The sequence below is a fragment of the Sceloporus occidentalis genome, unplaced genomic scaffold (assembly GCF_023333645.1).
Source record: "Sceloporus occidentalis isolate IW3139 unplaced genomic scaffold, rSceOcc1.0.p SCAF_1, whole genome shotgun sequence".
Taxonomy (NCBI): Eukaryota; Metazoa; Chordata; class Lepidosauria; order Squamata; family Phrynosomatidae; genus Sceloporus; species Sceloporus occidentalis.
The window spans coordinates 19,968,935-19,996,043 of record NW_028316981.1 but is presented as its reverse complement, the minus strand read 5'-3'; the positions used below and the strand labels follow the sequence as shown (position 1 = coordinate 19,996,043).

The 27,109-nt window shown below is 44.1% G+C and overlaps 1 protein-coding gene across 2 annotated transcripts; it reads right to left on the bottom strand.

Annotated features, from left to right (window-relative positions):
* MDC1 (mediator of DNA damage checkpoint 1) lies at window positions 1-26,584 on the bottom strand. 2 transcript variants are annotated; one of them, XM_089515097.1, is made up of 14 exons: window positions 26,324-26,584; window positions 24,383-24,859; window positions 23,087-23,180; window positions 19,358-21,027; window positions 17,956-18,051; window positions 13,580-13,660; window positions 11,305-11,757; window positions 10,010-10,068; window positions 9,184-9,753; window positions 7,610-7,738; window positions 5,468-5,650; window positions 2,260-2,388; window positions 1,363-1,473; window positions 1-347 (listed from the first exon to the last, which is right to left on the bottom strand). In XM_089515097.1, exons 1-14 carry the CDS (start codon window positions 26,457-26,459, stop codon window positions 87-89), a joined length of 4,449 nt encoding a protein of 1,482 aa, XP_089371223.1. In that variant the 5' UTR covers window positions 26,460-26,584; the 3' UTR covers window positions 1-86. The 2 variants fall into 2 exon arrangements, with proteins under 2 accessions (XP_089371223.1, XP_089371233.1); XM_089515107.1 differs by having other exon boundaries at window positions 9,235-9,753.
* Between the last annotated feature and the right edge of the window lie 525 nt (window positions 26,585-27,109).

Genomic DNA, 27,109 nt, shown 5'->3' with positions numbered 1-27,109 from the left:
TCGTTTTTATACCGTTTTATTGAGAGAGATACAAAAAAAGGTATTTACAATTTTTTAAGGCAACATCTCCACACTATGTGTCAGGATCAGCGCCGTCTCTTTGCTGTAGTGGGTGGGGTGGGGGCTGTTTGTGCCACAGCTCTTCTCTTGCTGGCCCTGGTAATGGGAACAACAGGACTGGCAGGCAAGGATGTGCGCACTTCATCCAGGCGATGGGCTTCCAAATTGATCTTCTGCTGCAATATACCCGTCAGGATAAATTCTGAATTAGCAATTGGTACTTTGGCATCTTGTGCTGGTTTACACCGAGGCAGGTCGTCAGGACATGAAACCACTATACGCTTTTCCTGAAAAGGGTTAAAATACAATCAAACTATAATGTGTCCTTTAAAAAAAGGATTAATATATAATCTGACAAAATTCACAGCCATCTTTTTTTGTCAATCCTTTCTGCCAGTGCACCCAATCCCCGATGCCCCCCCCCCCCCCGGGTAAGTCAGTGATGTAGACTTCAGTCAACTGACTGAAGTAACCTTAGTGACTCAACCTGGACTTGACCTGGCAACCAATGACATGCTGGTCTGACTCAGGACTTGCATATTTTCAGTGATTGACTTGCTGGCAATAGGCTTGAGCCAAAAGGATCCTTCTAAACCTCTTGAAGAGCGTTAGAAGGCTCCTCTGATGTGCAGTCTGCACAGGCTGTCAAGCAGACCTTAACCCCAGCCCCAACCTCATTGCTTAATTTACTTGCTTTTCCCCTCTGGGAAAAATTGCTCTTTTTTTTCTGTTAAAATTGGCTCCCAGACTTGAGACTTTACTTTAAAGTATCATGCAAGTACTTGAGACTTGGAGTAAATGACCTGATTACATCACTGGTGAGAGTCAACATGATGTAATGGTTTGAGTGTTGACCTAACACTCTGGAGACAGAGTTTGATTCTGTTTGGCCATGAAACCTACTGGGTGACCTTGGGCAAGTTACATGCTCTCAGCCTCAGAGGAAGGCAATGGCAAACCTCCTCTAAACAAATCTGGCCAAGAAAACCCATGATAGAGTTGCCATAAATGGGGAATTACAGTCAGCCCTCCCCATAGGCAGGCTTGCCTTCCATGACTTTGAGATTATGTGGAAAGCAAGCCCCAGCAAAAGTAATGGGGCGTGTACCTGCGCCGCCAAGAGCACACGCTAATGCAAGCACGTGCCCCATTATTTTCTATGGGACTTCACCATACATTCTTTTCCCCATACACGGGGGCATCCAGAACGGATCCCCTGCATATGGGGAGAGCAGACTGTACTTGAAGGGATGCAACAAAAACCACCACCACACTGGTAAAAGTACACTTTCACTTGCTCACCTTGTAGGCTCGAGGCATTCTGGGTAAGAACATCCCACCACTGCATTTAACGATATCTCTCATGTGCTCAGGCTCTGGCTTGACATTAGGTGTGACATGTATCTCATAGCCCTGGAAGGAAAGGAGACAGATCCATAGTGTGGCTTACTAGCATGGTATGTATGTGTTTGCACCAAATCATAGCAAGAAATGATACAGGTAAGGATCAAAAACTGGTGAACCCAAGTCCCTGTCTTATGGACTATAATTCACCCCTCACCAAGGAGAGCACATCTGTATGGCATGGAACATACAGTGAAGTTGGTGACCATAATACTGCTAATGCCACAGGGTTTGTTAACATCCATGTAGTATGAAGATCCCCTGATTTCAGGAGCAGCTCATTTTTTCCCATCCCCTATTAATTTGAAATACCAAGGCTACCAAGCGAACCCCTAATAGAACAGAGTGTTGATCAACACAACCCAGGGCATTACAGTTCTCAGCCTGAAGGCTAGGAATACCCATTTATGTCCTTTAACACCAGGGTGAGCAACCTGCAGATGAGATTTCAGTGAGGAGGTTCCTGAGCAGGATTATGGTCACAGGGACAAAGCTAAAAGGTTGGACCAAAAATGCCAACCTGAAGCCCTCACTGCCTGTAACTAAGTCTCAAGACCTTCTAGAAGGATGGAAAACCCACACAAAAACTGAGCTATTGTAAAATGATGGTCTGAAGAAGAGGTGGTCAACCATATATGGCCCTAGACCTGCGGTATCCCAACCTCTTTTAATAGTTGCTAATAAGGGAGAAATTGAAACAGGAGCCACTATTTGGATTCTGGCAGCTCCACTGACTGGAAGTGTTTCTTGGGCAGACCACAACAGCCTAGTGAAAAAGGCAGATTATGACCTTACCTGGAACAGGCCCCCTTCCTGCTGTGCTATCCTTAGTGATGTGGTGAGGCTGAACTGGAAATTCTTCTCCTGCTCAGGATCACAAACAAGGAAACTATTGGGTGCCAGGAAGAAGGAATTCTGCCTACTCTGTGAAGGGAGAGGAATAGGATATAAGGAGGCAAAAAATGGATGAAAGACCACTCATTCGCAGGAGGAGGAGCCTGTGCTCTTCAGCCAATCAACAAAAACCAGACAGATAGAGAAACGAATCACCTTAAAAGTGTCGGCCCAAGGATCTGTCTTGTAAGAACCAATATTGTTTAGTAGTTGGAGTATCAGACAGGAATATGGGAGGTCCACACTTTCATGGCCCTGCTGAAACTTGAACTCTGTAGGTGACACTTATTACAGGTTGAGTCTCCCGTGTCTGGAATTCCATCTTTAGACTTGGGTCCCATCTCTAAGGTATCTCAATATTATATACACATATTCCAAAATCCAAAAAAACCCTCTGAAATCCAAAATATTTCTGCTTTCAAGCAAGATTTTGTAAATACATGGGAATACATAATGGGATATCTGATTAAGATGTGAGGGGAATGTCAATTATTAGATCTACAGATTAAAAATGACAGTATGTGTTAATTCATTGAAGCGAGATTAATCAAGTAATATGACAGAATTGGACAAATACTAAAGAGGATAGTAAGAACAGTACAAATAGCAAATGCTTTTAATTAAAAAATAATAATACTTTTAAAAATTGGCAGCAGCCATTTTGAAAGATTGCATCTAGAAAATCTTTTCCAGACTATTATGATCTCTGCCCAAGTTCTTCTGGTTCTCTTATACCGGTTGATTCTCCCTTATCAAAATGCTTGGAACCAGAAATGTTAATACAACTAGCTATTTTAATTAATTATGTAACTTCTTTACGAGGAAAGGATTAATAATTATTTATTTGATTTAATGAGACTCAAAGCAGCTTACAATATCTCGACTCAACCACTTTCCCACTTTTAGACGGAAGTTCTACAACAAAATCTACTCACTTTTTTTCTTTTAAATCAGTCTCCTAAATAAGGACCTCAAAAAGCAGACCACAGCCTTCAGTATATTACCTCACAGAGGACAAAGTGAGTAGGCAAGCTATGGCTGCCCTCTTAAGCCAAACAAAAGAAAGGTGGAATATAAATGTAACTTAAAAAAATGAGCTCAGCATTGTGGATGCTAGAGGTGCTCAAGTACAAAAGTCTTTTTCAGCTGAACTATTTAAGATCTTTTAAACTAGAGTTATTAGGGGCTCTCCTACATATAAACCTTCTACTCCTCCATTGACCTCCGAGTCCACTCCATCAATTCAGTTATGCCAACTTGTGTGCTCCATGTTGCCAACTGTGTCACTAGGAAGTACTTTATAGCCCAGTTCTTCTTTGGATTACCTACTGAGAAACACACCTACATAGCCCAATGTGTCCACCATCTTAGGTTTTATGTACAATAGTGGTGGGAAGCTATGGTCCTCCAAATCTCTTGGCCTACAACTCCCATCAGTTGTAGTCAGGATAGCCAATGGTGAAGAATTATGGGAGTCCCAAAACATCTGGAGCTGACTACCCATTATGTAATAATTGTCCTAGGACCATTTCTGATCTATAGAACATACACAGTCAATCCACATAATACATGAGTTCATATGATATGAGTTCAATTTCACACATCAGAAAAAAATAGGGTTAGCCTAGTACGTACTGACAGTGGCAAAATGGCGGCGCCCTGTGTACATGGGCGCCGCCATTACGACATGACAGACGCATAGCGTCCACACGTCATGTCGCGCCTGCGAGATCACAAGTGCACCATTTGTCCGCTTTTTCCGGGTTCTTTTTCCGCCGGCGGGAAGCCGCATGGTTTATCTGCTGGGGCTTCCCGCTGGCAGAAAAGGAGGAGGCGGCAGACCGACCTTTTCGGGAGGTCTGTATCCTGCCACAAAACTGTGCTGGAAGACCTAGAAAATCCCTAGAGAACACTTTGTTGTTCATTTCAGCTAAGAGAAATAAGGTTGCAGAGTATGCATGAAATAGTGGGCCTGTACAGACAGGCCAAAATAAAGCTGCTTCGTGTCACTTTGGAGGTATGCCGTTTAAATGATGCATGTGTCCTAAGAGTCCGGAAGCCATGCCAAAGCCATGCTTCAGTCCTTTGGACTGGAGCGTGGCTTTGGCTTGGCTTCTGGCCTCTTAGGACTCATGCATCATTTAAACAGCATACCTCCAAAGTGACCCGAAACAGCTTTATTTTGGCCTGTCTGTATGGGGCCTGTGTTACACAAATGGTTCCAGAACAGATACCCCGTGTAATACGCAGGCCACCTATAGTATCTGGCTCTTCAGCATCACTGCCAAATTTTAAATTGGAAGGTGGCCAACATCTTGATCCCACCTTCCTTGCAGCTGGTTGTGTCTCATCTCTCTGGACTTGTAAGCAATGCCCTGATTGTGTTGGAAGGACCGTATCAGTGGTGCAAATCTTGTTCTCTTTTTGAAGCCAAAACAATTCCACCCCAGGCAGCATGGTTAGTGGTTTGAGCATTCGACTATGACTCTGGAGACAAGGGTTCAAATCCTCTCTCAGTCACAGAATCCCACTGGGTGACCCTGGGCAAGTCACACTCTCTCAGACTTAGAGGAAGGCAAAGGTAAACTCTCTCTGAACACAAATCTTGCCAAGAAAACGAAGGGCACCATAAGTCAGAAACAATTTGAAACAACTTGTTACAAAACAAATGTAAATATTTAAGAAGTAATTGCATTGCTTTGTTTGTTGTTATAATTGGTTTCATGCTTACTTTGTAATTTATGGTAGCTATATAGTATTTTTCTTTTCATAACACTTTGTATATCACCCTGGGTTCCTCTGTGAATAGAGATGGTTTCTAAATATTAAAACTAAAACATGATCCAAAACTATAGAGTTCTGGCTACAGCACATTATTTCCCTTCTGGGTAGGCTATAGTCACTTAGCTCTTAAAATCTACTACCCTCATTCTGAGAATAGTAGAGTAGCAGATTCCTGTCCTAAAATAGGGCTGGAGAACAAGAGGCCCTAGAGGTTTTTGGATTGTAGTTTGCATGATCTCTCCCTACTGGCGATGCTGGCTATGGCTCCTGGGAGCTGAAGTCAAACAATGTATGGAATACAGCATGGCATAAGGCAGCAGCTTACCTTCTCCAGCCAGTCCAGTGTAACAATGGGGATGCCTTGAGCCAAGGCACACAAGAACTTAACCGTGCGACGCACACGGTCTGTCACAAGGTGGGTGCAGTCAAAGACAGATTCAGCCAGGGAACCACCCAGCTCCGTCACTACCCGCTCTCCTTCTTCATCAATTACTCCTGTGAACAGTACCTGGAAGAGGAAGAGAGAAAGTCACACAGTAAATTACATAGTACTTCAAAAGCACAGTCCTCGGCTAACCTTTTCCATTGCCTGAGAATTGAGATGTATTGGAGAGGTCACCTTCGTGCCTCACCACTAGAGCCAATACATTACGGGAGGGCACAGGAGAGGGCCTTCTTTGCTGTGGCACCCCACTTATAAATACCCTCTTCTCAGAGGCCCAGCTGGTGCCAATGCTGTTGTAATTCCAACACCAAGTGAAAACATGGCTTTTTATTAAATTCTTTTGGGAACCCATTCTTTGGCACCATTCTTTCTAAATCATAAATCCAATGTGGATCAGCAATACTCCTCTTGTGGTGTTAGTGGAGAGGATATCCAGTTCACTTTGGCATTTGAGCTAGTCAGAGGACAAAGGCACCACTTACTTCAAAATCCTAGCCTTCCCTGGAATGCGACCTGCATTTTCTACCCCCTTTTAACTGAGAGGCCTTAAAAATGACTACTCTAATTCCTTTCCCAACTATTTCCGACCACAACTCAGAAGTTACTTTTTGGAATCACAACTCATCAAATCTTCAGACAGCATGATCACTGGTTATGCCAGCTGGGAGATTCTGGCAGTTATATTCTAGCTCCATATTTTCATTTTGCCTAGAGTCAGTTCCAGAGCAAACTGGTAGGACACCTCCCAGACAGATCAAAGGGTCAGTCACCACAAGGAGCAGAACAAGAAAGCATGCCCAATTTGTACAAATATCCATTTCAGCACTCAGTCCCATAGCAGCTTTGGAAATGTGAACCCACAAAAATTACTAGTCTGCAAAAACTCATTAAAAAAAAAAGCCCAGTGGTAGAGAAGGTTGGTTTCTTCTGCAGTCAGCAGCTTGCTGCTTTTCAGTGCTGGATGCAGAGGAGGAGCCTTCTTTCTTTTAGCTGCCCACTTGATTTCTATGCTGGGTTCCATCCTTCCTGTAACATTCCTAAGGTCCTGTTCCTGTTGAGCAGAATGAGACCTCCAGAGAGCACCTATCCTACCTGCCACACCCGCTGATTTGAACTCCAACAGAACATTGTTGAGACTCCACTGACACTTCCCATCTCTTGATGCTGTGGAGATGCTTCTGTCCTTCCTCTAAGTTTGGTAATAGGACCAGACCAAGCAAAGGTACATGAAATAGCAGTGTGAGAGCTACAATAAAACCTTTTCCTTTAAAAAGTATTCCAAGTAAGAAAGCTCCATAGCAAAAGGTTATTTTTTTTTAAATGAAGGACCATCTTTGCCTCAGGAACAAGAGTAGAAGTTACAAATTACAGACAGATTAGATCATTCAGCCAAGCCAGGAACAGTAATAAAAGCCCCTGATATGACTAGCTAAAAACTTTTTCCTAGTCTACTCAAAGATCAGAATATATCTGTAGTTCTTGATGTTCATAGGATAGCTGGGAGTCTTTGTCAAGTCTCAACCACCTTCCCCAGGGGTGTGACAGGAGGATCTGTCCCCAAGCTCCCTTTGTCTGAGAGTGTCTTAGAGTCCCCTAGAGTCCACTTCTGGTCCTTTCTCAGGCTTTTTATAACCCCTGCTGAGTAACATCTCAGAAGAGTTTTGCACTCCTGCCCAACTGTTCATTTCATTGTGCCATCACTACCTCTTCTCCTCTGTGACACTGAGCCTCACTAAATGTAATCTAGCTTCTTCACCTCATTTAACCATTTGTTGTCTAAAACGAAGGTTATCTGTTGTTCAGATAATGGAATGGCCCATTATCACACTTCTTTGCTAGCTTGCTCACTCAATCCCCCCTCCCCCCCCCCACAATGTCAGACTGCCTGGGGCTACCAATGTTTCAATCTAAGGCTGACCTATGCCTTGGAATCCAAACTCCAAGAGGCAGGACTTCTCAAGAGTTCAATTTCATCAGAACAGCTTCAGTTCCTCCTAACAACCCAATGCATGCACATGATACCTTTGGAGCATGAACACTGGAGGCCTGGGATTGGTTCCGAGGCTGGTATCTCATTTCCACCGGTTTGCTCTCTGTGCTCTGACTCCGTAGCCTCCTTCCCGAAGATGGTGTGGATTGTGCTGGGGAGTCCTGGGGGAAAGAGGAAATATGTTCCAGAGCTTAGAAAATGAAACATCTTTGAATCCTGTGACCTGCCTTACATCGTGGGATCTCATGACAGCATACAGTTAAAAGCAATGTAAATGGTTTAAAACAAAATTAAAACAATAAATGTGATTTGAATAGTGGGCCCTTGGTATCTGCAGAAGTTTAATTCCAGGATCCCCTGTGGATGCTAAAATCTGTGGCAAGCCCCATTATATATATTGGTGCTGTAAAATGGTGTCCCTTACACAAAATGGCAAAATCAAGCTTTGCTTTTTGGATATATATTCAAGCCATGGATGTTGGACCTCTGGATGCAGTATCCGTGGATACTGATGGCCACTATATTAAACAACTGAACAGGTCAGAAACAGCTGAAACTTAAATTATTTACATTTTGGGAAATGTAAATGACAACTAATTACAGTCCAAAGAACTTCCAACCCAAAAAGTACCTCTTCCAAGCTCCAAACAAAACATGCACTAGTTTGCATTAATGGAAAGACTCACAGACTTAGCTGGTCTTTTGGATACCAAGCCTCTCCCTCTGGCATACTGCCTCCTGGTTACAGAAAGCTACCAAGAGCCACCTACATCAATTTAGACTCACCTTACAGGTTGCTTTATTACACTATGCCAGCTTGCCACACAACGGAGAGGCAGTTTTCCTCCAAGAACAACATATGTTTTTTGCAAGCCATTAACACCACATGTTTTGTCTCATTTTCAACAATGGAACAAGGTGACTAATGCAGTTCTTATAATTAATAGCTATCAAGTCAACTCTAGTTTATAGTGGCCCTAGGTATGGGAGACTGCAGTGAATCCTGGTCATGAAATCCCTGTTCAGGTCCTGCAAATTCTTCATGACTTCCTTCACTGAATCTATCTATCTGTAATATGGATTTCCTCTTTTCTTACCTTCCACTTTACCTAGTAGCCTCATAGTTTGTCAAATGGGCTTCTTGGCAAGAAATAACATAACCAACATTTTCGCCCAATGTCTGTTTCATACCTCAGGCCGTCTGAGATAGAAAGACCAGCCATATTTCCCCCCTAACATGCCAGAAACTAGTACCATATTTGTGCCCACTAGCTGTAACTTTTTCTTTCTTTCCTGGAAGCTTACTACAGATTTGGGCTGGCTACTGAGTAGAATGGTCATGAAGTTCACCAGCTGACCATTGCCCATGTTCTGATGGATGCCATCTGAGGGTGAGCAATTGGAAATTGTCTATAGATGCCTGGTATACTCATGGTTCATAACTGCTACAATGCAACAACAAAGGCAATAGGCATGAGGAATGAAAGTAAATTGTAAGAGCAAGGGAGATAAGCACATATGCCTTTTTTCTGAAAAAGGAATCCATTGTACAGTTGTTCTTAATTCTCAGGAGTCAAGTTTTCTTTTCACTACTTCTGCCACCCACCTGCCCAGGTCTGACAGATTTCCCAGTACCCTTTGGGCTTGGCGTGCTCACTGAAGAATTTGACCATCTTTTGGACCGGGTTCGAGGGAGTTCTGGCGGCTGTTCTTCCACAGCTTGTGTTGCAGTTCTCTGTTTCTCCTGCCTTGTCAGCTTTCTGGTTCCTGGGCTGCCTGCAGCTGCTTCCATTTCTCCTTTCAGCTTGTCTGTGGCCACAGCTTCCCTTTGCAAGTACCTGGCTCGGCCCTGCCGTGTGGCTACTGCTGGTGCTCCATTCTTCAGCTTCTTATGAGGGCTCACTTCCTCTTCTTTGGACTGTTCCGTTTTTCCCTCCAGCTCTCCCATGTGCAGTGCTGCATTGCTGAGTTGTCGCAGTCCCCTGCGTCTGGAGACAGGGGCTGCTGGTTCTTCAGATCTTTCTGTGTTGCCAGACTCCACATGGCCACGACGGCGGAGGCTTCGTCCTTGTGGAACAGGAGCTGGAGAAGAAGCAGAAAAGGAGCGCAGGTTGTATTGCTTCCCAGAGGCAGAGGTCTTCAGTGGAGAGGGATCTTCTTCAGAATGCTCTGGCACCTGTAATATAGGTAAGATGATAGTAGGACATCTCTTTTAGCCCAAGGACTGAACTCATTCTTAAAGAAAGTCTCAAGAGGACTGATGGGGGGGGGGGGGGGCTTGAAAAATGAGCTCAAGGAACCCTCAGGCTACACTTGTCCACTCCTGGGATAAAAGAGAAATCTAGGGAAGGCAGAACTTTCAGTTTCCCACCAGAATAGGAGTGGGATGCTACAGGCCATTCTCACAAAGTTAAGACCAATATCATGCTCACCTGTTCAATATCTCTTGCTTCTCTCACAGGTACTGAACTTCTTTCTTCCAGCTCACCATCTACAAAAAAAGTAACAGCTTGCAGTGAAGGATGCAACTTCTGTTTCTGCCACTGAGGCAACCCCAATCAATGGAAAGAATGTCAGAAAGAGACAGACACACACACACCGCCACACACATGCCTCTTCTTTCATTCCCTTCCCCATAACCTGTTTGGGAAACAAGAACTGCATTTCCAGAATTTCACAGGAATCCATTAAAACTGCTCCCCCCCCCACCCATCTGTCTGCCTATTGTCCAGATCTGAAAGAGTACAACTGCCCTCCTCATTAGCCATGGCTGATGCAGGTTGGGGTGAAACACACAGGGAGTCAGACTAAACCTTGCTCTCCTTTCAGAGGACTCATGGAATCAAGTCTCTCAAGCTTGTTGATTATTGAGAACTCAAACAAAATTGAGGTTTAGACCAGAGCTTGGAATAGTTACTGTTGTGCACTACAACTATCAGAACTTTCCCTATTCAGGAAAGATGGCCATAATGGCTGAGGAATTCTCAGAGCTGTTGTAATTATTTTTCCAATTTGTGATTTAGAATTTGTTGTCCTTTTTAGCCCCATTTATCCATCCCACACCCAATCTGCTATCTGACTTAGCAGAGATCACTTTGGGCACTATCCCTGTTCCCCTGTGTTTGCAGGAAACTGCTGTGACAGACAAGTATCAAATCCCACACTGAGACGTCAAATGGTTAGCATGAAAAATCTGACTGCAAACACAGCCAGGTATCATCATCATCATCATCATCATCATTATTATCATCATCCATGTCTCCTGACTCTTCCTAGACTACACAGTAAAACAGCTAGTGCTCTACCAACACTCTAGCTGTTCATTACATGGTTTTCTCTCTTGAGAGAGAGAAACCCTAAAATGGAACAACTAGAACATCTTTTATCCAGGAGAAAAAGAGGTGAAAACACTCCAAATGCCTTCTCTGTCCAGTTTTCAACAGCCTTCCCTGTCCTAGGAAGGGAGAGGGATGGCCTCTTCCCCAATGAGGCAAGAGAAGAAGAGCATTTGTCCATAAAACAAAAACATTCATCAAATGAACACCTTGAGATGAGTCTCCAGCTTCTTCTGTGAGTGAAGACTTGACCCTGGATTTCCCAAGTACCAGTCCAACACTCAAATCCCAGCATCACACTGGCTGTCATGCTTACATTCCTACATGTCTCTATGTCACAGACAAGTGTGCAACTGCTAGACAACCATGTGGTCCACAGCCCCATGGCTCACCTGCCTCACTTTGTGTCTGTGATGGTCCTGTGATGCTTCCACCTTCAGGAATTGCTGTACACACTTGTTCCCTCTTCACTTCCTGCAATGTCAAGGGTTGGCTGCTGCCCACAGTAAGACTTTGCACTGGTTGAACTGACCGTGTTTCCTCTTCCTTCTTGAATTCCTCTGCCCCTTTATCCACTGCTGTCTGGGAGACAGGCTGAGAAAAGGGCAATCCTATGGATTGAGTGCTGTCCCTGGAGGAACTGGTGGCCTGCTGCCCCGTAGTGGTTGAAACTTTAACCACAGCCTGCGTAGCCTGCTCAGAGTGCCCATCTTCTTTGACAACAAAGGCTTGTGTGGGTTCTTCTGAGAGTTGCCAAGGCCCAGGCTCACTACAGAATAGCTGAGTGGCTTCCAATGTGTAAGCATCTGGATCTGAGTCCTCCTCTTTGAACGGGGACTTGTGCTCTGTATGGAGAAAAGAAGATTCAATTCCGAAGGGCTTCACACTCACCTCAGCCTGCCTCTTTCCTCAAAACTGTTGCCCTACTAATAGGGTGACAGCTCAGAAAAAAGAGCACATGGTCTGCATGGAGACTATGTTGGGTTCAAACCTGAGCATCTCCAATTAAAAGAGAAGAGAAACAGATTGAAAAAGCCTGGACAGTTTCTTCTAATCAAGGTGGACATGGAGCACATTTGCACTACAGTACATAATATTTACAACAGTTGGATACTACTTTAACTGCCACTGCCCCATTCTAGAGGATGCTGAGGTTCTTTGAAATCTCTGCTGGAGAGCTTGCGGCAGAGCTGATCACAACTCTCCAGGAGAAAGAAATCTAAGTTTATTGGCAAGCTATAAATCCCAGGGTTCTGTAGAATGCAGCCATGACAATTAAAGCACAGTAGTACCAAACCACTACAACTGTGTAATTCAGACATGTTCACAATGGGCCAGACCCAAACCAGGCACCCTCCCATCATTCCAGCCATTCTGACTGGGGATTTAGATATTTTCAGATTTGTCTGGCTGTTTCTAAGCTCTGATTCGGAGGGCCACAGGTTGCCCACTGACAGTATACTTCCTTCTTTAATCACATCTACTATCATGGCACAAAAGAGGGAAACAGAGAGGTTCTCTGACTGCATACAGCTGGGGATAAAAGAATAAAGGAATGGAAGTAGCAGTCCAAGGAAAGCCGAGGGACTTAGCCCATTGTTCTAAAATCAGTGATGGAATACTGTCTCCAGTTCTGGGCACCACAGTTCAAAAAGGATGTTGGCAAGTTGGAGTGTGTCCAGAGGAGGGCAACCAAAATGATGAAGGGCCTGGAAACCATATCATATGGGGAGAGACTTAGGGAGCTGGGTATGTTTAGCCTGGAGAAGAGACAGTTAAGAGGTGATATGATAACCCTGTTTAAGCATTTGAAGGGGTGTCACATTGAGAATGGAGCAAGCTTGTTTTCTGCTGCTACCCAGAGTAGAACACAGAACAATGGATGCTAGCTACAGAAAAAGAGATTTCTCCTCAACATTAGGAGAATGTTTCCTAACGGTAAGAGCTGTTCGACAGTGGTGGAGTCTCCTCCTTTGGAGGTCTTTAAACAGAGATTGAATGGCCATCTGTATAAAATTACTGTCAGGCTATGTATATATGGTGTATATGAAACATAAATGAATTTTGTCTTTAGACTTGGGTCTCATCTCCAAGATATCTCTTTATGAATATATAAATATTCCAAAATTTGAAAAGATCTGAAATTCAAAACACTTCTGTTCCCAAGCATTTTGGATAATGGATACTCAGCCTATAAACAGTTTTAAATTATTTTTACAGTAATGATACTCATTGTCATCCACCCTAAGATATGGTACAAGAGAGCACGTTAAAATATTTTAACAAACATAAACTGAATGAAAACCTGTTCAGATGGATTCAGTGCAAGAATTCCATGAGAAATTCTAGGTAATCCCAAACCAGACTGCAAAGGGATCTTGCAGCACCTCTGAGACTGTGCGACAGAAGTTGTAATGTAAATCTTCGCAGACTTGGTCTACTTCCTCAGATGCATGGTGTGCTGTAACTTATTTCACAAAGTTAGTCTCAAAGTTAGATCCTTTTGCATACTGATATTCTAGACTAACACTGCTAGATCTTTGAATTACAGACCAGAGTGTATCAATCCCTGTTAGTCCAAATAACAAATCATGAATAGCACCAGAGTTCCAGCTGAATTACAGAAGAAGCTGTCAAGCAAACAGGTCCCAAATGAACATACAGTACCTTTCCCATGTAGGAGTCTGGCTGGAACAGTGGGGGATCTGAAGTCCTGAGTGGGCTCCTCTTCCAAGTTGCCACTGGAAACTGACATGGTGGTGAAAAAAGAAAAGACAGGAATTGTGTTAATCTCTGATGAAAACTCTATCAGAAAGAACCAGTTTGTGGCTGCATAGTGGGGCAGCATCAATATTTATAGAGTTGAAAGAGGGAGCTGAAAGCATTAAAAACTGCAACCCTTGGCACTGAACTCCTAGTTCCCTTGCACACCACACATTTATAAGTGTTATGATTCCACTTTAACTGTCTTGGCAACACCCTCTGAGAACCTAGGATTTGCAGTTTAGGGGAAAATACTTAAATTCCCAAACAGAGAGATCTAGTGCTTCCCAAAACTACAAACCCCAGGATTCTGCAAACTGTAGCTATAGTAGTAAAAGTGGAATCATGGCACTATAAATATATAGTAGGCAAAGGGACCTGTTGTGAACAGCTAGATATCATGATCAAGTCCACCTCAAGAAATGCAAATACCTTTGTAGGTGGACACTTATTAACATAAGCAGAACATTCCTAACACTAAACTACAGCCTATCTAGTCTAGGCTTCTGTTTCAACCAGGTGCCTCTGGGAAGCCCCTAAGCAGGATAAGAGCACAATTATTATTATTATTAACCTTTATTTATGAAGCGCTGTAAATTTACACAGCGCTGTACATGCAATCTTTTTAGTTAGACGGTTCCCTGCCCTCGGGCTTACAATCTAAAAAGACATGACACAGAAGGAGAAGGGAGTGGTGGAGGGAGAGGGTAAGAGGTCCAGCAGTTCCTCTCTACCTCCGAGGCCTGGACCAAGGCAGATGGACTGAGGGAGGGCTTGGCTTCAAAATGGAAGGTTAATCTTCATCCAGGGAAAATATATACTCTCAAGTAGGATAATACAAATACAGTACATAGCAATACAGGAAATGGTTTGATAAACAGGCACTAAAAGAACATCAGATGGTAAGCGACAATTATGCAATGCCTGGGAAGGCTTCTCTGAACAGGATGGTTTTCAACTCTGTTTTGAAGCTAGTTAAAGAAGTGATGGCTCTTGCTTGTGGGGGAAGAAGGTTCCAGGAGTGAGGGGCAGCAAGTGAAAAGGGGCGAATCCGGGATGGGGCAGAGGAGATCCTGGGCTGGGACAGCAGACCTTGACTACCAGAACGGAGGGCCCTGGTGGGAAGGTGAGGAGAAAGAAGGTCTGATAAGTAAAGAGGGGTCAGTCCATGGAGGGCTTTAAATGTCGACAGCAGGAGCTTATACTGAATGCGGAAAGGGAGGGGGAGCCAGTGAAGGGATGCCAACACAGGAGACATGTGGTCAGAGCGGTGGGTGGAATTGATAATGCGTGCAGCTGAATGCTGGACAGAGATTAAAGGACGGAGGTGAGAAAGAGGAAGCCCAGCCAGGAGAACGTTACAGTAATCAAGTCGGGAGATCACTAGGGCATGGACCAGGATCTTGGCAGTAGAGGCGGAGAGATAAGGTCGGATTTTGGCAATATTGTACAGAAAGAATCTACAAGCCTTGGCTGTGGTCTGGATCTGAGGGATACACGACAGAGAAGAGTCAAAGATAAAACCAAGACTGCGGACTTGCTGGACTGGTTGAATAGAAATGTTGTCGACAGAGACAGAAAAAGCGTGTTGAAGGGTGGGCTTAGGGGGAAAGACAAGAAGCTCCGTCTTGGACATGTTGAGCTTCAAACGCCGATGGCGCATCCACTGCGAGACGGCTGTGAGGCAAGACGAGACTTGCTGTTCAAGCCTTGGAGAAAGGTCAGGGGCAGAAAGATACAGCTGGGTGTCATCGGCATAGAGATGGTAGGAAAAACCAAAAGAGCTAATGAGTTTTCCTACAACAGAAACAACTGTTCCACAACAGAAACAACTGGTGAAACAACTGTTCCTACAACAGAAACAACTGGTGAAACAACTGTTCCACAACAGAAACAACCGGTGACATCTCCAGTCCTGGAGGCAATCCAATCTTCCACTTATCTCTTGCTTTCCCATTTTACATAATCTGATCTCTCCCTAGCCCTCCAGCTAGAATCTTTTCTTTTCTTTTACTTGGAGGGTTCTGCCTTGCTTTTCTCCCACATAAGAATTAGTGTAGTATATTGGTTAGAGTGCTGAAATGGCACTTCAGAGACACAATTCCCACTGAGCTAAAAATGCACTGGGTAATATTTATTTGTATCCTGCCTTTTCCCAAATTGGGACTCAGAGCAGCTTACAGTCGAAAAGCACAATTACACTAGGACAGTGTTGGACAAGTATTAGGATTGGGGGTGGGTTGCATTGCCCATGGAACCTTCAAAGGAAATTCCTGCACCACCCTCAGAATCTGAAAATTGTGTGCGGGAGGTGGTGGGAACATGGGGGCCTTTTGCCATATTTCCACACAAACACACACCCATTCACATTGAGCCCTGTAACAGAAAATCAACTTCCAATTGACTTCCTTCTACAACAACTGGCCTCTCCTGGACCTAATATGTCTTAGAAAGGATATGGTGAAATTGTCTTGGTGGGGCAAGCATCACATGTGGCCCCTGAACCACACATTTGTGATGCCTAAAGGCCCTGCCACAGATCCTTCATACTCTGCTAACACTCCTCTTATTTTTTTAAAAGGCAGGTTTTTCTCACAATGTTTGCTTCTGAAATACAGTGGTACCCCGGGATACGAATTCACCGCGTTACGAAATTTCCGGGGTACGAAAAAGTTACATTGGAAAAAACTGTTCCGGGTTACGAAAGATTTTTCGGGTTACGAAATTCATTTCGGCGCGAAATTCAAATGTGAAGTGTGGCTAGCGGCTTTCCAGCGCCTTTTCGGGTTGCGAAATGTATCGGGTTACGAACGGCGCCGCGGAACGAATTAAATTCGTAACCCGAGGTAGCACTGTATGCAGAACAACTTGCAATGCAAGAAAACTCATGAAAATACCCTGATCCCAGCCATAAACCCCCAGAACCCTACCTCTTCTCATATACCTCCATTGTCCTCTCTAACACCTCTCAAAACGGCTACCAGAAGTGACACAATAACAAGAGCGTAAAGTGTAAAGATATACAACTGAACACTAAAGTTAGAATCGTCCAAGTCATTGTTTTCATTATGTATTCACTTATCTCTATGTATAGATGTCAGCGCTGGACAGTGAAAAAAATGGATAGGAAGAAAATCAACTCATTGGAGATGTGGTGCTGGAGACAAGTGCTAAGGATATTGTGGATGGCCATAAAGACAAACTAATGCATCCTTGAACAGATCAAGCCTGAACTCTCCCTGGAAGCCAAGATGATGAAATTGAAGCTGTCATACTTTGGCCACATCATGAAAAGGTATGACTCTTTAGAAAAGACAATGCTTCTGGGAAAAATAAAAGGTAGAAAGAGAGGAAGACCACATGCCAGATGACTAGACTCAGTTAGGGAGGTCATGGACCTCAATCTGCAGTACTTAAGCAAAGCAATGAAGGATATGTGGTCTTGGAGATGTCTCATCCACAGGGACACCATGAAGTGGGGCCAACTTGAGGGCAGTTAACAACGAACAACATTTTGAGCATGACTACAGAGAAAAACAAAGGTAATTGGGCCTGCTGGCCAGAGTAAGGTTTGTGGGGAACTAGAGTGAACTAGCCTCCATGCAAGAACAGCCTTAGGGGAACAAATGCAGCTACAGACCACACTTTCCTCATTCATAGACTGGGACATGTGGTATCACTGATATTAGATGAGGCTAGTGCTTTGAAACAACAAAACTCACAGAAGCAAAATGGTGCCTGTAAAGGCCCTAGAACAGGGGTAGGCAACCTTTTTGAGCCGGGGGCCAGGTTGCTGTCCCTCAGACAACTGGGGGGCCGAAGCCAAAAAATAAATAGTTAAATAATTTTTTAAAATTTGAAATAAATAAATAAACCGGGACAAATGTAGGACAAAATTTTCAAATGGTGGACACTTTTTTTAAAAAAGTGGAGGACACGTGAAAAAATTTGCTGATTTTTTTAAAAATGTTACTATAAATGCATGTTTCTGAGGCTTCTATAGACAATTGCCCCTGCGCGCGAGAGGCCAAAGGCCCCGGCGGCAATCGGCGGCAGGACCGGCCTGGGGCCGGTCCCAAGGCCTCGCTGGGCCGCATCCGGCCCGCAGGCCGCAGGTTGCCTACCCCTGACCTAGAAGCTGCCGCTCTTAGCCTGGCATTTGGTATGTCAATCTTCTCTCAGGAAGCCTAGGAATTATGGAATCTCAGTTCCTACTAACTTCATCCCAGTAGACAACACTCCTTTTTGGGTAGATCGAGAAGTCCTGCAACATTCCTCACCTGCTGCTGCGGTATCTCCTGGCATTTCAGTACTGGGAGACGAGGGCTCAGAAGACAGAAAATACTGTGTTGTCTGGAAAGCCAGGTCAGGATCATCTGGGGAACAAAAATAGAACAGCGCTTTATAAAAGGTTAATAATAACAGACAAATGGACCTTCATATTTCTAATGATCAAGCATGAGCATCAATATTAATAATAAGGCTATAGGCATTGCCATACATAATGTATCAGTATGTTTAACGGGGACCCTGAAGTTCGCAGAACTACAAAATACCTTTAGAAGAAACACCACAAATTTAGTCCTCCATTTGTTTTGGACCTCAGATCCCAGAAACCCCAGCCAAGTTGGCCAACAGTTAAGAATTATGGGAGCTAGGAGCTGAAGTCCATAACATCTGGAGGACCAAAGGCTGGGAAGAGATAGGGTGGCAGTACACTCCAAAAACAGTACAATCAGGACTGAATATATTCAGTGGGTACAGAAAGCATGACTCATTAGAAAAGGCAATGATGCTAGGAAAGGTAGAAAGTAGAAAGGAAGGAAGACCACATGCTAGATGGTTAGACTCAATCAGAGTGGTCACAGGCCTGAGACTGCAGGGACTTGAGCAAAGTGGTAGAGGAAAGGGGGTATTGGAGATGTCTCATTCACAAGGTCACCATGAGTCAAAACTGACTCGAGGGCAGTTAACAACGACAAGCACAACAACACAGAACACTGGCAGATTACTGGAGAGAGAAAAAGGAAATGAGTATCCCAACAGACGCCAGGGCTTGCTGGTTTGAATGCTGAAAAAGAATCAATCCACACTTAACATGTTATTTCACTTCCCACTTGTTAACTTTATATTCCAGCATGCAATGTGCCAGCACATGCTGCTGTAGCTTCTAAAGGACACCAGGCCAGCATATAGCCATGCTCAGTGCAACTGCACAAGGCATAGGTGTAACTTTACTGTTCAATGGACATCTCAAATATTTCACTACAATGTAGGGACAGCAGGGAAAAAGTGACAACACCTTCTTGGTGCTGTTGCACTGCAATTTCTATCATTCCTAGCCAGCATAGGGAGAGTAATTACTTATCTAATTATTTAATTTATACCCCACCTTTTTCCTGGGATGGGAAAACAGTGCAGAATAATGGGGAGCCGTAATCCAATCACATCAGTTAACAGTTCCCAAATGTAATTGTGACACCAGAACTCATATTTTAACAACAGGGTTAATCGTCCCTTGTCCTCAGTGTATCCATATATTTTATGCCTAACTAGATTACAGGACTGTGCTATTAAAAAAAAGATCATCACCTAAGTTCCCCCAATTAGCAGATCTGCCACTGACGGAAAAGAAAGAAAAGAAAATTTGCCTTCCTTTCCTTCTCCTTCCCATCTCCTCACCATCAGTGTTACTGTCCTCTCCTGAACAGGACTTGTTTCCCTCTGCGTCTGTATCTTCATCTTCTTCACAAGGTCCATGGTGGACTCTCACTTCCATTGCAAAGCCAGTTGATTTCTCTCCATTCAGGCTAGATCTCACAGGAACTAATAACTGAGTATCCTGCTCTTCTAGGGGTTTTCCTGGCAATGGTGCAGTCACTTCCTCTACATCTGTATCACTGTCTTGAGCCACAGATTCCTTATGGGGTGGAGAAACCACTTCTACATCTGTATCACTGTCTTGAGCCACAGATTCCTTATGGGGTGGAGAAACCACTTCTACATCTGTATCACTGTCCTCAACCTCAATTGGCCCAGGACTATTTTGGAAGCCAATATCATGATTCTCAGGGTAGCTCCCCTGACCTCCTCCACTTGGCGCAGCAACAATGGATTTATGATTCTCCTCAGAGGCCATGTCTTGAGTTTCCATCACCTCCTCCTCTTCCATATCTGTATCACTATCAATAGAGAGAACAGGCAGAGACTGATTCTGAAGTGAGATGGCTCGCTTTTCAATGATCTCAGAGTTTTCCTTCTCATCTAAGATCTCAGACTGTTCACTGACAGCTTCATCACTGCTCTGCTGTTGAACATTAAGGTTCTTTATCTCCCCTACAGCAGCAGCAACAACAGCATTCTCTTCTTCCAGGTGATTGCTATCCTGTCGCATGGCCTCTTCAAGGGGGATCTTTTCCAGATCTGCATCACTCTCCTTAGAGCTTACAGGGTGAGGACTGTGGGGCTGAGCAACATCTGAATTTTCCAGCACCAAGTCAGCCATTTCCACATCTGTATCACCATCACCATCCACCAGAGCAGCCTCATGGGTCTTCAAAGTCTCACCTGAATTCTCCACTTTGAGGGATGTGTCATCCACATCTGTATCACTGTTCTCATTTTCACTAGATTGTTGAGATTTAGCCTTCATTTCTGGGTAACTGTTGACCTCCTCCACATCTGTGTCACTGTCTTCATTCTCACCAGCCTCAGAACCTTTAGGATGTGCAGGATGTGGATCCTCTTCTGCCTTTTCCATACCTTTGCAGCCATCTTCCATTTGAGCATCAGACCCAACACTGGAATTCTCCATTCCACCCTCTGCATCTGTGTCACTGTCCCTGTTTTCAGCAGTTTTCTGGGCCTTTGGAACACCTATGGGCTCTACTTCTTCCTCCACATCAATATCACTGCTCACATCAATAATTGAAGAATGGTTCTTCCGACAGGCAGCACCTGGATCCATCATCACGGGTTCATCCACATCTGTGTCACTGTCCATTTCTAAGCCTTTGTCAGAATCTGTCAAGTCTGCAGCTTTGGATGATTTAGCCATGCGACCTGCTCCATCCTCATCTTCCACATCAGTATCACTGTCCAAGTGGACGTTTTCTACAAGGCTAGGAATAGAAAGAGCGGTTCCCTGCCTCTCAGCTGTTACTTCTTCCATGCCTGGGAGGCCTGTCGCTTCAACCTCTGTAGCTTTTGTCTCTACAGCCTCTTGCTCTTTGTCCAATGGAGGTGGACCACCATTCTCACAAGGGACTGATTCAGCATCCTGACATTCAAAGCACAGACGCAGGGAAGGACAAGGTGGGTCACTGACAGAGAGCTCTCCACTTTCCTCATCACTATGGGGGACAAATGACAAAGAGAAAAGTTAAAGACAGATTCCTCTACTCTAACACCTAAGCTCCTGAGCCAGTTAAAGAAACCAGAGTAACTGAGCAATTAACTACAGAGGCAGCTAAGAATAGGTTTGCTTGGGTTTTTTTGTGGGTTTTTCGGGCTGTATGACCATGTTCTAGAAGAGTTTATTCCTGACGTTTCGCCAGCATCTGTGGCTGGCATCTTCAGAGAATGTTGGCATAGAAGAGAGCTGTATGTATGTATGTATGTGTATATGTATGTATACACACACACACACACACACACACACACATATACTGTGGAGAGGAATTTCCATGTTAATCTGTGTATTGTTCTGTTTTTGATGGCAGGGCCTAAGGGTGGGAGGATATGCAAAGGAGGATTAGTGTCTGCTAATTCCTCCCTACAGTGTGTGTGTGAGAAAGAGATCCAGCCACATAGGATGAAAAACCCACAAAAAAACTATGGATGACAGCCATGAAAGTCTTCGATTTCACAACAGGTTTGTTTGTTCATTTGTTATAGAAAGACAATACTTCCAGTGTTTTTCAGTGAAACATGCATACATCACATCAGGCTCCGTTTGAGAGGAAGCATTCCCTCCTGTGTGAAAGTAAAGGGAAGATGCTTCCTCTCAGATGGTGTTTGCTATCTGCACTTTTTAATATATATTTTATAATAGCTTTTTACAAATGTGTTCCTTAGTCAATTAAGGAATATAACCATTAATCCTTAGTCAATTAAGGAATATCGAGGAGGGTTTTAGTCGACTTAATTTAACTGACTAAAATTTACTGCCCCAAAGCGTCTAATAGTTATGCTTTTGCACAGCTGTTACAGAATGAGTCTCCCTTATCAGGAATTTCAAAATCCAAAATATTACAAAACCTAAACCTTTTTTCAGGAGTAGCTGAAATGAATACTCCTTTGCTTTCTGGTGGTTCAATGTACACAAACTCTGCTTTACGCATGAAATTATTTAAAAATATTGTATAAAATTACCTTCAGGCTATGTGTATATGAAACATAAATGAATTTTGTGCTTAGACTTGTGTCCCATCTCTAAAATACCTCATTATGCATGCATATGCAAATATAGGTATTCCAATCCCCCCACCCCCAAACATCCAAAATCCCTTCTGGTCCTGAGCATTTTGGATAAGGGAAACTCAATCTGTATTAAACTCTCCAGACCAGCACACCATAAGGAATTCTAGGATCTGCCATCCAAATACTAACTTTGCTAAGCTCTGGGTAGCCTGAGACGCACTGGTCTATGTCACACAAGTGGCTCCTAGCACTATTAAATAATTGCTCTCCTGTTGTATGCTATGGAGAGAACTGCAAGGAATTTCCCAGAGTCATAGAACATAGATAAAATCATGGAATTATTGAATTGATAGTCATGTGGTCCAACCTCCCCTGGTGATACAGGAAATCCACAACTAAAGTATCCCTGACATAAGGCTAGCCAACCTCTATTTGAAAACATCCAAGGAAGGAGAGTCCCTTTTACTAGTGAACAGTGCTTACCATCAGGAAGTTCCTCCTAATGTTTACAGTAACTGAATTAATTTTTTTCCATGTGAATTCATTGGTTGTAATCTCTGGAGCAACAGCAAAGAAGCTTGCTACAGCTTCTATCTGAAAGCCCTTCAAATATGTGAGTATCTCCTCAGGAGAAACAAGAGACATGTCTCAACATAGTTGTTTTATTTGCTTTTTTGTTTGTTTGTTACTAATAAAGCAATCATCTTTCGGGCATCTTGAAATATTTCTTCTGTGAATTCAGTTGGATGCTCCCTAGTTTCTGCTTCTTTTATCATTCTGAGCAATCATTAAAAGGCCAAAAAGATGATGATGATGAACAATAATTAAAAGAATAACAGATAATTTATTCAGTACTTAGCAAGCCCAATAAAAACCAGAACCGAATCCTTCCCACAATGCATATATGTACACACCTTTCCCCCTCAACAGATGACAATCTTTAAGGCTCCTAAGCCCTCTCCCCAAACTAGTTACTCAAAGTAGACATACCTTTCAGGCACAACAGTAGGAGAAGGAGAAGAAAATACAGAGGAAGCCAAATTGGACTGATCTCCAGTGCCATCTTGGCCAGAGGAAGCAGAACCTAGTGGAGAAAGCAGATTAAATGAAAGAGGAAGCAGCCACAGAAGGGATTTCCTCTTTCCTCACCACCATGAACTAACTCTCTCTCTCTCTCTCTCTCTCTCTGGAAAAGAGCATTGCTTGGCCAATGAGCAAAGTGGGAAAAGTTAGGCTACACCACAGTATTTAGCATTCCTAACAACAGTTAAGTCCTTCTGAGAAATGTAGACAGCCACACTTTATCTACCTCTGGTATATAGCAAATATTTTAACACAGCAGTAGGCAACTGTACCCCTTCAGGTTCTGGGAGTGCAGCTCACATAATCTCTCATCATTGTGTATGCTGACTACAGTTAATGGGAGGTGTGTGTGTGTGTGTGTTTGTGTGTGTGTGTGTGTGTGTGTGCGCGCCTTCAAGTTGCTGGTTGATGTATGGTAACCCACAAATTTCAAAGGGTTTCTTAGACAAGTACTCAGAGATGGTTTTGCCACTTCCTTCCTCTGAAATATAGTGTCTGGTATTTATTGGTAGTCTCCCATCCAAGCACTAACCAGGGCTGACCCTGCTTAGCTTCCAAGATTAAATGGGATCTGGTGCCTTGAGGGTATTAAGGCTGATGGGAGTTTCAACCATACTTTAACTTCAGTTCTGGTTTCAAACAACATCCACTATTATTAAATGATCCTAGGAAGGACAGGGCTTCTTCTCAAGCATCTGAAGAGCTAAGGTTGGTCAAGTGAATAAGCATCACAAACAACACAGGAACAAGACAGGTTTGTCTAAGAGCTTGGAAATGTTACTTTTTGTCTACAAATCCCCTGGCCACGCAGAATCCATCGGCCATAATTTTTGGGGAACCAGAAAGTTATACCCACCCTAAAAAGTAACTGTTCCAAGCTCTGGCTTGAAATACAACTGGTGTACAGTGTCTCTCTTATAGTCTTCCCCAACCTAGTGTCCTCCAGGTGTTCTGCACTATAGTTCCCAGACTCTCCCAGCTATGAAACTTCAGTTTAAAAAAAAAAGAAATGAAAAGAAAAGAAATGAAAGCCAAGGCTCTCAAGAAACTCATTTCTGTGGCTAATACTACATTCTGTATTTTTGTGCATCCCCTAAGAATCACAGGATGCCCCATGGTGGATACTAACAGTGTCCAACACAACAACTTAAACATCTGGGGCCTGTAAGAGTTGAAAGTCCAAACATGGACACTTCCACTTACCATCTCTTGTAGGGACAGACAAGTTCCTGCCTGCCCCATTCACTACATCCTCTTCTTCCTCCTCCTTGTCAGAATCCTGAACCAGGACTCCACCAAAGCCCATCATCTTCCTCCCTGGCATAGGTGTCTCCTCAATAGTCAAGACGCTGGCATCCACTCTTGTCTGGGTGGGAGGCACCTCCATGGAGTCATTGGGAGAGTCAGGTGCAGCCTCTGTAGATAGTATGAAATACTGGCATCCCACGTCACCAAAGAGCAAGGTGTCACCATCCTGAAGGCTGTAGCGGACTTGGGGGATCAAGATCATCCGTTGGCGCCGGGTGCGGTTTAGGCTGCCCTTGTCGTACAAAAGGTGGGGCCCATCAGGGATGGGAACTTCGATCACAGCATGAGCTTTGGAAACCGATGAAGCAGGCAAGCAGATCTGACAGCTTTCTAGGCGCCCAATGATGTTCTCTCCTGGATAGATCCAGAAATCTAGAGGTGGAAGAAGTCAAGACATGAAAGGAACCCATATCTCTCCTTGTTCTAGGGCAATTGGTGGGCAACTGCAGGGGGATTTTCACCTCTCCACTCCTATAGGGCCCACATTGGCACTCACAACACAACCAGAAAGGACATCAAATTACTTCCAATTTTGATTTTCGACAGGGGAGGGGGGATTAACAATTGGTAGGGTCAGCGTGGCATAGTGGTATGAGTGTTGGACTACAACTCTGGAAACCAGGGTTTGATTCTCCATTCAACCATGAAACCCAGCTGCTTTGGGTCTCTTTGGACGTATGCTGTTTAAATGATGCATGCATCCTAAGAATCCGGAAGCTGCACCAAAGCTGCACTCAAGTGCTTAGGAATGGAGTGTGGCTTTGGCACGACCTCCGGACTCTTAGGACCCATGCATCATTTAAATAGCATACCTCCAAAGAGACCCGAAGCAGCTTTATTTTGGCAGTCTGTAACAGATTCTATGTGTATGACGTGTATACGAAACATAAAGGATTTTCCTTTTTAAACTTGGCTCTCATCTCCAAGAGATTTCCTTATGTATAATGCAAATATTCTAAAATTCGAAATCCCAGCTTGGTCATGAAAACCCACTGGGTGACCATGGGCAAGTCACACTCTCTCAGCCTCAGGGGAAGGAACAGCCTTTCTTGTTCTGTGCCTCCAAATCATTTTTGAATTATGGTGACCCTAAGACGAACCTATCACAGGGTTTTCTTGGCACGTTTCTTCGGAGAAGGTTTGCCATTGCCATCCTCTGAGGCTGAGAGAGTGTGACTCCCCCAAGGTCACCCAGTGTGTTTCATGTCCGAGTCGTAGTCCAACACTCAAACCAGGTGTCACTGGTGGATTTTGGATACTATTGTACTTTGCTATAGTTTGGATACTATTGTACTTTGCTATATAGTTTGAGTTGCACTACAACTCTAGAGACCAAGGTTCCATTCCCAGCTCAGCCATGAAAACCCACTGGCAAGACATCACTCTCTCAGCTTCAGGGAAAGGCCATGGCAAAAAACCCTCTGAACAAATCTTGCCAAGAAAACCTCATGGTAGGGTACCTATAAGTTAAAGATGACTTGAAGGCACACAACAACAACAACAACAACAACAACAACAACAGCAACAACAACTCTGAACTCCCATCATCCCAAGCCAGTGAGCATGTAAGATTGTGATCTAAATAGAAATCATGCAGTGGGGAGGTACTAGAACAAATGACAGTACTTGCCCATAGGGAAACATTGGGAACTACTTGCCCATAGGGAAACATTACTTGCCCAATGTTCTCCTATGGGCAAGCATTCTCCAATGTTCCTCTATGGGCAAATGCTGTAATTTCTTTTAGTGGCTCCCCAGTGAATCAAAAATAGGCATAAATGCCCAAAGATCTAATTCTATAAATGCCAGAGGGGGGGTGGGGGGTGGGATCCTTACCTTTCTCAGGGCCATACTTGCTGCTCAGGAGGTGCAGGCGCCCCACAGGCTTGGGGTCACCCCCAGAGTGGTCCTCAAACCCATTGGGGGCCTCATAGGGGTCCCCATCCCAGTCCAGCAACTGGGTTTGCTCCATGCTGCAAGTAATAACCAGTAACACAGGAAGCAATGGCAGCCCTGCTATGGCAGGAGGGCACTGCCCCACTTTGCCCTCCCAGACCTCACCTGCCCCTAATTTCTCCTTGCATTACTCCTCAGAGATCCTCCCCCAAAACATAATGACACCCCCCAGAAATCTCACACCCCTTTCCCCCCAAGTTTATTTTTAGGGGGCCTGTCCCTTTAAATCTCCCCTCCTCCTCCGCCTCTTCCCCCTCCCTTGGAAGGGACTTAAAGTCTTCCCTGAGCGCTCCCCTAAAGCAGCATTCTCTGTTGAGCAACGCCTCCTCGCGCGTCCCGCCTTTCACCGGGGGGATTTTTCTCATTGGCTGCCACTGCTGCCGTTTTAAACGCTTCTCGTCCTCCCATTGGTTGGTTCATTTGGTGGTTGATAGCGAGTCAACGGCTCTTATCCTTTCCCCGCTCCCTTTTGTAACCCGACTGCGGATTGACCATAGAGCGGAGGAATCGCAAGGCTAGAGAGTAGCCCGGCTACCATAGAGTTGTTTCAAGACTGTCTTCTACTTTTCACGGTGGAAGCCATTTTGTTGGTCCTCCAAAGGGGTGGAAGCAAATGAGACGCCTATAATATAGAGAGCAATGGCAAATGCTAGTTGAAATTGCCTG